General features: G+C 36.8%; 1 protein-coding gene across 1 annotated transcript in view; it reads right to left on the bottom strand.

The window, feature by feature from the left end:
- The window catches only part of DNAH6 (dynein axonemal heavy chain 6), a 482313-nt gene that overhangs the window by 409131 nt on the left and 61618 nt on the right, over positions 1–11564 (bottom strand). Inside the window, exons 14-17 of the mRNA XM_053703293.1 lie at positions 9942–10193; positions 8227–8355; positions 4632–4745; positions 4409–4552 (exon numbers count right to left, since the gene is read on the bottom strand). Of these exons, the coding sequence (XP_053559268.1) occupies positions 4409–4552; positions 4632–4745; positions 8227–8355; positions 9942–10193 (639 nt within the window). The remainder of the gene's footprint in view (positions 1–4408; positions 4553–4631; positions 4746–8226; positions 8356–9941; positions 10194–11564) is intronic.

The raw sequence follows: 11564 nt of genomic DNA on the forward strand, positions 1-11564 counted from the left end.
AAACAATGCAACTCTCGGCAGGGCCTTCTACCCATTTGATCCCTATAAATTTTACCTTGTATACCACCTATGTTTTTAGCGCGGCAGAATCTGTTGGTGCTCTACAAATAAATAATTGTCTGAAACCCAGAGAGATAGTCTCAACTCCCCCATAAATGTGCAGGAAGTGTTAAGAGCCATTGGTAACTCAAAAATAGGAAAAGCAGGCCTAGACTCCCTCCCTATTGAGTACTATAAGATTCTTAGCACTGACATAGCCCCAGTACTAGCCTCCGCCTATACTAGCTACCTACTGGGGAAATCTACTCCAGATTCGAGATTTACTGACGCTAATATTTGCATTCTCCCAAAGCCAAATAGAGACCATACCTTACCCTCCTCATATAGACCGATCTCACTGCTTAACAGTGATTACAAGTTATATACCAAAATTCTGGCGGACAGACTGGCGGAAATACTGCCTGACCTGGTGCACCCAGACCAGACCGGCTTCATTAAACATCGAACCTCAGTAATCAACATTAGGAAAACACTTGCTGTCATATCCCATTACTGCAACCCATACTATACAGACCATCAGAAACCCAATGTAGATGCATGCCTTCTCGCCATCGACGCCGAAAAGGCGTTCAATAGAATAGAGTGGGACCACCTTTTGTACCTCTCTGGAAAAGTTTGGCATATCTGGGAACTTCCTTAATGCACTCCAACAACTATATGTATCACCCTCAGCTTCTATAATCATTAACGGTCAGATATCCCCCTCATTCCTCCTGGAAAGGGGAACCAGGCAAGGGTGTCCCCTATCTCCGTTGCTCTTCAATTTGGCGATAGAACCTCTAGCATGCTATATTCGCCAGCACAGTGAGGGCCTAAAAATTCATAGACAGATTGTACACTTATCTTTATACGCTGACGACCTCCTCTTATATGTCTCCAACCCACATACTAACATACCCAAACTATTACACATTTTAGATAAATTCAGTGCTGTTTCTGGATACAAAATCAACTTAGATAAATCCGAACTAACATGTTTGCGCAACACAAAAAAAAACCAACTGCAGGGCACTGACTTGAAAGTGACTACGGGCACCTTCACATACTTAGGGATACACCTACATACTGACACGAGCAAATTGTATCACCTAAATATAGGCAAAACTTTAACCCTCATTCAGAATCAGTTGACAGGCTGGAGAAACTTGCCATTATCTCTCACGGGTAGAATTCAACTCTTGAAAATGATTATTTTGCCGAAATTGCTTTACCCCCTTCAGATGCGCCCCCTCTTGCTGACCAAGCGAGACCTCAATACCCTGACGGCCCTGTTCGGTAAATTTGTCTGGCAACATAGGAAACCGAGAATTAATAGGCATCACCTAATAATGCCAGTCAATTCTGGTGGACTCGGTCTTTCCAATCTTAGGTGGTATAACTGGGCATCCTTGACTAAGGTAGTTGTGGGGTGGTTGACCCAATCGGATTACTTCTCCCCCCCCCCCCCCCCCCGTGGAGCGGGAACTTTTGGCACCCATACACCCGGCCTTCTTACCGCACACACTGTTGGCCACACTCCCTCCACATATAAAACAAAACATACTATTCAGAGACCCGTTGAGAGCCTGGGCCAAGCTTTGCAAAACATGGAGGATGGAGTTTACATTTAGCAAATACCTGCCGCTCCAAGGAAACTCCAATTTTATCCCAGGGTACACCAGCTGTTTTTAAACACTGGGAACGCCAGGGATTGACCACGGTAGCACAATTGATTAACCCTATGACACAACAGGTGCTCCCCTTCTCTGACCTTCAAACACAGTAAACCCTCCCTACACACAGATTCGCTTATTTCCAAAGTAGACACTATGTACAAAACCTCCTGACTGAGGGATTAGCTTTACTAGACATAACCAAGATTGTCGCTCTTTGTAACCTAGCCTCTCAGGGAAAACACTCCATCTCCCCCATCTATAAGCTAATAGTTACATATCACAAATCACAAACAATGCAGGACATCATTGCTAAATGGCAAGGACAGAGGATCCCTGAGGTCACAAAAGAACACATCATACATAGTATTTCAGCAGTCAGAGCAACCACTCTATCAGTGGGCCTGTGAGAAACGCAAATAAAATTTTTACACCAAGCATACATAACACCTAGAACCCAATCCAAATGGGTTCAGGACGCAGTAAATGAATGCTCTAAATGCTCGGCACCTACCCCAGATTTTATACACCTAGTCTGTGACTGCCCTAAGCTGCAGAGGTTTTGGGGCAAGGTCAGATTCTGGTTGTCAAAAATACTCACAACTGACATAACTTTAACTGCAGCTGATATATTCTTATTTCAGGACATCTCCCTACATCTCAACCACCAAAAGTTATTTAACATAGTAGTGTTGATGGCTAGGAAATTAATCCTACAATACTGGACCAAGAACAGGGAACCCCCTTTCAAAAAACTAACTCACGCAATATACCAGCAGTTCCTGGCAGAACATGCAGACACACAAAGTAACCGCAACGCTAGAATTAAGTCATTCATGAACAAGTGGGACCCATACATACTGTACCTGCCGAGGGGCATAAGGAAAAAATTATTACGTCCCTTTCAACACTCTGTGTACATGCTAAATAAAAACTTACGTGGACACTGGTGTATACCAGAGTCTGACTCTGACTCTTAACTGACCATGACTGACTTACTAGAGGGACCATTAACTAAACGAGGAGAACCATGAACTGAGATCACAGCCATCCGCCGAAGCAGAAGCCTGAACACAATTGCATTTCTATAGCGAAGGTACTTAGACTGTTTTATGTTTTATGTTAACTGTTGGCACTACTGCATCTAATTATAGGACTGACCAAGGTCTCTCAACATTGCCGACCTATATGGAAGGCCTGAATACGCACAAACATATTTGGCGCAAAATGAGACTTACATAAGTATTAATGAGGAATTCACCAATGTGCGGTCAGTGCCTCAGAGTAAATTTCTAATGCACCTTGAATTGTATAACTCTACAACGTCCCTAGTCTTATTGATGCTGATTGCCGTTATTTATTTGTTGTTCTGTTTTGTTTTGTTCTGTTTTGTTGTGTTTCTTTAAATGTTTTAAAGGGACAGTCAACACCAGAATTTTTGTTGTTTAAAAAGAAAGATAATCCCTTTATTACCCATTCCCCAGTTTTGCACAACCAACACAGTTATATTAATATACTTTTTACCTCTGTAATTGTCTTGTATCTAAGCTTCTGCTGACTGCCCCTTATTTCAGTTCTTTTGACAGACATGCAGTTTAGCCAATCAGTGCTCAGTCCTAGGTCACTTTACGTGCATGAGCTCAATGTTATCTATATGAAACATGTGAACTAATGCCCTCTAGTGGTCAAAATGTATTCAGATTAGAGGCAGTCTTCAAGGTCTAAGAAATTAGCATATGAACCTCCTAGTTTTAGCTTTCAACTAAGAATACCAAGAGAACAAAGCAAAATTGGTGATAAAAGTAAATTGGGAAGTTGTTTAAAATTGCATGCCCTATTTAAATTATGAAAGTTTTTTTTGGACTTGACTGTCCCTTTAAGTATATATGGGGCTTGGCCGCTTCACATGGCTTAAGAAAAGACTTTATGAACTCGAAACAGACTCAACCACGTTAAAAAGACTATACTATACAATACACTGTTATGCCTTATGATGAATGTTATTGTGTAATGCTATGTGGTATATATATATATTTATTTTGGGGAAGTTTTTCTCTTAAATTCATGAATGGGGTTAAGACCTGCTCTTGCTGTTAAAATTGTTTTCTAAGCTTTAAAAATGGGTGAGCAAGAAGGGTAAAAAGCTCACCCCACTAGAATGTATACTCTGTATATCTAGCTATAAGCACATACTTAAGTCACTCTTTTGATGCAATGAGCATCAGTTTTTAAAATTAAGTGTAGCACATACTGTATGTGTACAACAAGCAACTCTGTCCAGCTGCTTATGAGGTCACAGATATTATTTTGTTTAGCATAATTTTTTTTTTCTTGGCAACCACCCATGAAAAAAATCTGTGGTTGTCCATGACTTTCAGTCATTATTTTTTGATGGAAATAACTGAAATCATATGTATAACTTCACACAGTCTTTGAACCAATCAAAAGTGTTAGTCGCATGACTCCACCAATCACCCTGTTCTGCTTGGGAGCTGTAAGTTAAGTGTATACAAATCTAAAACAGAGAATATGAAAACACTAACTGAAAGATGTCAGAATTGTATTTGTTTGCTAAACGTAACCATTAATCTGCCGTGTTTAGTATAAGTTCAAATTGATTAGAAAAGGTTTTAGAATTCAAACTAAAATAGACTTTAAAAATTATCATATGAATACACTCTTAATGAAAATGTTACCTTTTCTTTCATTCTTTCCACCTTCTCTTTAAGTTGAGGCACTACATTATTTGGCGGCAGTCCTTTTTCCAATTGATTTACAAACTTGGCATATTTAAGGACTAATGAATTCAGCTGCTCTGTATCAAGGGTTTCAAATTTAGCCTGTAGTATAAAGAAAATGTACTTAATTTTTGGACCCAATCCACATAGCATTCAGATGGTAACTGATTAATATTCTTACCTTCATCCACTCAGCCTGAAGAATATCCCATTCACTTAGGGAATCCCACAGAAGCTGTTTTAGTTTTATCTCTGCACTCACTTCTTCCAGAGCATCAAACTTTGTTACTTCAACCTTTAAAAAATTAGACAAAATTAAGTTGTTTTTTTTTTTTTTTAAATCTGTTTATTGCATTTTAAAAGCAAACAAGAAAATTAAAAATAAAAGAGTATACAAAGAATAAAAATAGTACAGTAGTTACAAACAGAGCAGAGCATTTTTCCATTTATCATATGTTATTGAACAAACCAAAGTGTAAAAGATATATTAAAAAAAAAAATTAAATGGAAACAAATCAAGGCCAAACATGGGTCAAAGAGTAAAAAAGTTAAAAGCATAATACCAACTATAAAACATTACCCAGACTATTTTTTTAATTTCCAAAAATAATGGATAGCAAAATAAAAAATCATTATCAATTAAAGGGAGATTAAAATGCCATGGGGGCCGATTTACTATCCCCCGAATGCACCTGTTTCCGCGCGAGTCTTCAGGAAACAGGCGTTAAGACCGCTGCTCCTAAGATCGCTGCTCCTTAACTCATCCGCCACCTCTAAGATGACGGACAGCAATCAGCCTGATTGGATATGATCGGGTTGATTGACACCCCCTACTAGCGGCCGATTGGCCGTGAATGTGCAGGGGGTGGCATTGCACAAGCATTTCACACAAAATGATTGTGCAATAATAAATGCCGACAGCGTATGCTGTTGGCATTTATCGACATGCGGCAGACATGATCCGCTACAGCGGATCATGTCCGCCCGCACATTGTTAAATCCGCCCCATGGAAGTCAAAATTAAACTTTTATGATTTAAATATTACAAAAAAAAAAACCAGTTTACTTCTATTATCAAACTGATCTCAATTCACTGGTAGCCTATTAGCCAAACTTAGCTTCTTTCCATGACAGCATACTAAGGTAGGCTCTTGAACATGAACATATATGGAGCTCCATATTTATAATTTTAATTACAAATATTATTGAATACACAACTGACATACAGGGCTTAATATATGAAGCTGTGGATGCAGGTTTGGAGCTCCTTTGGTGCAGGCTTTTATGAGCGAGCCTGCAAACGATAGTTAAGAAGCAGTGGTCATCAGAGCTTGCGGTTTAAAATCACCCAGTGATTGACAGGCCCTGCTCTCACACAATTACAGGTGGACAGATTCCCTGACTGGGAACATGTCAGTCCTCACAATAATAAATAGAGGCCTTAGTGTTCAAAACAAGTCTCCAAAGTCAACCTTAGTATGGTCTCATGCAAAGGAGCCGAGGGCTTGATTCTTAAAAACTAGATGGCATGGAGAGAAATCATCCTCTGATTTTACTGAGTATTATATTGTAGTTTAAGTCTCCCTTCTTCAAATAAAGAAGATTATTGAAATCTCCTTAATGAGATACACAGTTCCCAAGGAAAACAAATGCCTTTAAAACTATAACTGAGGGGCCCCGTCATACTGATTAGGCCAATTTATTAACAGAAGTAAATTGGCAAGTTTTTTTAAAGGTTTATGCTGTGAAAATGTAATAATGACTTCTACATCCCTAAAAAATGTTATGGTTTGCTCCCTAAGTCCCCAGATGAAACCCTATATGGTTGTCCCACATCTGCCAATAATGAAATAAAGGAGGAACCTACACAGATGAATGTTAAGCCCTGGAGTTCATCCAATTGGTGTGACCAAAACAGCTACTGATGAAGGATAGTTTGTGGGGTTGTAATGTTTGCATCAGGGGTTCCATATGGCTTAAAATGGAGCTCGATAGGGTTACCTCTCTAATAAAACTGAATCCATTCTAAGCATATGATGAAAAAAATAATCTAGCCTTTAAAGTTAAAAAGATTGACAGTACTGGGTTTAACTAATATACATTTCCACTCCAAAAAAATAAAGTTTTTTTGTAGAAAAGCATTCTGCCCCTACAGAGATGAACATTCAGATATTCATGTTATTATTCTAACATCAGAAATAACCAGGAAAGGACATGAAAGCTCCAAAAATACCCAAACTATTTGTACAATTCTGAGGATAGAAAATAATAATCCAAACTTGCTCCCCAGTTTTAGGAGAGCTCAAATTTACATGCAAAAATAGGTTATATGAATGTAATATGCTTGGTACTTTTTTATATTGTTTTGTGAGCAAAGGATCAGAGGGAGTTAAGTTTAATTTGCGTGAATAAAACAAACATTTCATATCTGCCTACCAAGATTATTTAAGTTACAGATATTTGACAAAAGATTTCAGTTTCAATTGACCTGTGAAAAGCTTCAAAAAAGCAGGTCCAATATAAAAAGTTATTTTTGTGATATCAGCACACCATATAGATTTAGCTTTATAATGTCTGGAGGGCAAGCAAGCCATTATTTGTGGTTTTAGTTACAACACTGGACAACAACACAACTAGAAGTGTATACCTCCCATTCTGCTTCCTATGCAATGGGAGAAGACATTTAAAAGTGACAAAAGGCTTAAAGAGGTAGTAGAATCACCAACATTTCTTTCCATATTCATAAAGCTTAAGCTTAATGGGTTACGTCTATCATAGTCTAAATATTAAAAATGCATTATTTCCATCTAAAAAAATCCCCCCTTCCTGCCCACCTCTCTGCAAAATCATTTCTTATTTTGACAAGCAAGCAAAATCATACTACCTGCTTGTCAAAATAAAGAACAAATTACTAAATGAAGAGGCCAGAGGAGGGGGGAAAGATTAAAACTAGGAAAAATAATGTAGATTGTTTTTTTTTTTTCTTTGTTTTGGAAGCACAATATTATCTATATGGCACACATGAACTAGCACTGTCTGGCTAAAAAAAAGGTAAAAAGATATGAGGCAGTCTGCAGGGGCTTAGAAACAGGCAATTTTAGAGGTTATACAGTATACTAATATAGCAATGTTGGTTATGCAAAGTTGGGGAATGGGCAGCAAAGGCGTTATCTATCATTTTTAATAATAATAAAAAAAATCAAGTAGAAGGTCCCTTTAAGCTTTAAATTTATAAATATAGAAGCAAAGTTAGGTGATTTTACTATCACTTAATTATACCCATATGGAAAACTTCTGAATATTGCATTTTCTGTGTGCATTACATAATTTTGATAAATGTTGAATTTATAGATTCAATAACTAAAATTTTATAGAAAAAAAACATATCACTGTCTAAAAAATGAAATTAAATAAAAAAAACATCATGCATACAAAAAAATGTAATCAAAAATGAACATACAAAATTACTTTCTAAATAATATATTTTGTGATTTCATTTTGTTCTTTAAACTACATTACATTGTAGAATAACAGCGACAGATATACATATATTACCATAATCTCTGTTGCTATTTAAAAATTCAATGGGGTATATTTATTAATGTACGAGCAGACATGATACAATGTAGCGTATCATGTCCGCCGCATATTGATAAATGCCGACAGCATACGCTGTCGGAGGAATTTATCATTGCACCAGCAGTTCTTGTGAAGCTTGATAAATCGACCCCAATATGTTTGTGCAAAATATAATAAGGAAATAGACGGATAATTACCTTAAAATTCTTCTGGTAAGTCTTGTACTGAAATGCCCGTTTCTGTAACATATCTAAAATTAGCTGCATGTCAGCCAAGATTTGTTTTATTTTAGTTTCGTCAGCTGTAATATCAAGAAGCTGTGGATCCTGAAAAAAACCAAAAAAACAGCAATAATACATTTTGCAGGTTTTCTTATAGGGTCAATAAGAAAGTGTAGTTTTTTGCATTTTATTTGGTTCAGAAGCTAACATGTGGCTGTTGATTAGAGACCCAATTAAAAATAGTTTTGTATAATTTGGCATTTGAGCCGCCTACAATTATATTATTACAACAGAACTGGGCAACTGAAATCTGTGAAATCTCCTTCATTTTACAGATTAGATTAACAAAAATACAATATTTAAGATATTGCGTCTCTTTTTGTTTGCAATTTACATTGTGCATTTTAGGGAGAAGTTATCGGAACTATAGGGGGGCGTGGTCAATACCCCCATATCTTGCTTACTGGATTGTTATGCTGCATAGAGTGTGGCTTTTTTCAAATGTTGACAGCTATGATTACACAGAAAACTATTTATAAATAGTATTTTATTAACTTTATGTCAGACAAAAAACATACTTGCTTGTCATTGAGATATTGTGATAGACATTTACATTTTTTTTTAGAATTTCTAAATTGAAGGTCAATTTTGATGAATTAGTGCCCGGTTTTTAATAATCCTATTAAAAACAAGGGCACTTTAATTCATCAAAATTGACATTTCAAGCGTTTTCTTCAAAAATTTACCTTTTAATCCTGAAAGCTGCTCCATCGATTCCCCCAGCCGTCGGAAGCCTCTGCTTATGTCAGAAATGACGAATCTGGCTTCCTCCAATCACGGCGTTCCCCCCAAGGGGATCATGGCCTGAGGAAACGCTGTGATTGGATGAAGCCAGATTCGTAATTTTGGACCAGCGAAGAGGACTTGCGACGTGCGGAGGAAGCGTTGCAGCGGCTCTCAGGATTAAAAGGTAAGTTTTTGGAGAAAACGATTGAAATGTCAATTTTGATTAATTAAAGTGCCCTTGTTTTAATAGGATTATTAAAAACCGGGCACTAATTCGTCAAAATTGACCTTCACTTTAAGCAAAAATAATAACGTATTGTTATATGAATAAAACTATGTTTTTCTTATGTATGTGTTCTACTAAATAAACTCTATGAGAAGGTCATGTTACAGGTAAACAGTTGCAAGTTAATTTCCTTGTCAGCTTTTAAAACTGTAAGATCCCTTTATCAAACATTATTGTATTTGTTAAAGGGATAGTCTAGTCAAAGTTCAATTTTCACGATTCAGATAGAGCATTCAATTTTAAGCAACTTTCTAATTTACTCATATTATCAAAAAAAAATTTGTTCCCTTGGTATCTTTATTTGAAAAAAGCAGGAATCTAAGCTAAGGAGCTGGCCCATATTTGGTTCAGAACCCATTGCCGCACAGGATAGTGGTTGCTGATTGGTGGCTACATTTAGCCACCAATCAGCAAGTGCTACCCAGGTGCTGAACCAAAAATGGTTGCGGCTCCTAAACTTACATTCTTGCTTTTTCAAATAAAGATACCAAGAGAACAAAGAAAATTTGACAATAGGAGTAAATTAGAAAGTTTCTTTAAAATTGCCTGCTCTATCTGGATCAGGAAAGTTAATTTTGACTAGACTAGTTCTGAATCCTTACAAAGTTATCAATCATACCTGTGATTTCTGTTTCACTTCCTTTACGTCTTTGTTTAATTCTGCAATATCTTTGTCTAAAGAACGACAGAATTTTTCGATGCAGCCATCTCTTTCACCCACAGACTTGTCAATGGCATTTCGAACTGCAGTAATTGATGGTTTGAGAGTGGCATATACTGCAAAATCTTCAGGAGGTGTCGGGACATTGTATTTGTCAATGAGTTCAAACATTTGAGAAATGACGTTTGATTCTTCTTCCAGAACTTCAACCTGAACAAAATGTGTGGAATTAATAATAATAATTAGCATAAGATCTAAGTTTAAAAATCCAATAGTCTAAAACTCATGCTCTTTATTGTACACCTGACCAGAAGAATGTGCCTGCACACCACTGATCTGGACAGTTAGCTCTACATTGATATCAAATCCCAAAGAAGATGCCTGTTATTGCCACACCTTTCATAAAAGCTATTTGCCAACATCATCCACAGACTAAATGCAGCGTCTTTTTGTAGACTTCATTCCAGCTATATGTCCCAATAGAACCCAGACAATATAAATGTCTCTTTTTCAATATGAAACACCCAGACAGATGCATGTCCATGTGTTTTGTAGTTATATTCTTGCAACACACCTAATGCAGATGCATGTTCCCTTAACTCTATATGACAACTATAGGTCCACTCCGTACACAAACTAAATGCATGATTCCTGAAGCTCTGTTATTCCCAAATTACACCTAAAGAAGATGCAAACTCTCTGAAGGTCCCTTTATGCCCACCTTATACCCCAGAACCCCAGAAAAGATGCATGTCACCTACAACCTGTTAATGTCCAAATCAGACCGCAAACCAGATGCACGCTCCCTAGAGCTTCCTTTTTGTATTTTATTATTTATTGTTAATTGAAAATATCATAACAATAAACAACAATATCACACATATCATTATATGTCAATGACAAAATTATACAATCAAAGAAAAAGATCACTAAGTGCAAGCATTAGAGGCACCCAGTAATTAAACTCCGACAATGCTTCTTTATCGCTAAAAATATACGCCAGGTCATAAATATATCTCACATAGTTCTCTGTCTCCACATGACACTCCAGAACATACATGTACCTCCTGGATAAATGTAACTCTTTTTTAAAAAGTTTCAAAAGAATTAAGCACATATCCAATTATGTAATAGTATAACAATTTGTAATTAAATATTAAAAGTAAAATTGAGGTATTCACATTCCCCACATAGCATTTACCTACTAGTTTCAAAATATAAATCTTAAAGATATCATATATAGAATTCTCTCTGCCTATATAGTCATAGGTTTTAAATCACCATTATTCCATTTGCCCCTGTCTAACTCCTTTATAAATACATCATAGTTCTGGACAGATGCATTGTTATTGCGGATCCTTTATACCCATCGTATGCCCCAATCTAGATACATAGCCCCTGTGACTTATATGCCCACTTCACAGTCTATAATTGATTAATACTCTCCTTTGGATTGTACCCTACTCGTAGACTAGATACAAGCTCCCTGTAGCTCCTCTATGCTCACAGTATAATCAAAATCTGCTGGGTAGCCACTGTAACCTATTTATTTCTCGTTATATGGCAGAGTAAAAACATTGT

This window comes from Bombina bombina, chromosome 2, assembly GCF_027579735.1.
Source record: "Bombina bombina isolate aBomBom1 chromosome 2, aBomBom1.pri, whole genome shotgun sequence".
Classification (NCBI taxonomy): Eukaryota; Metazoa; Chordata; class Amphibia; order Anura; family Bombinatoridae; genus Bombina; species Bombina bombina.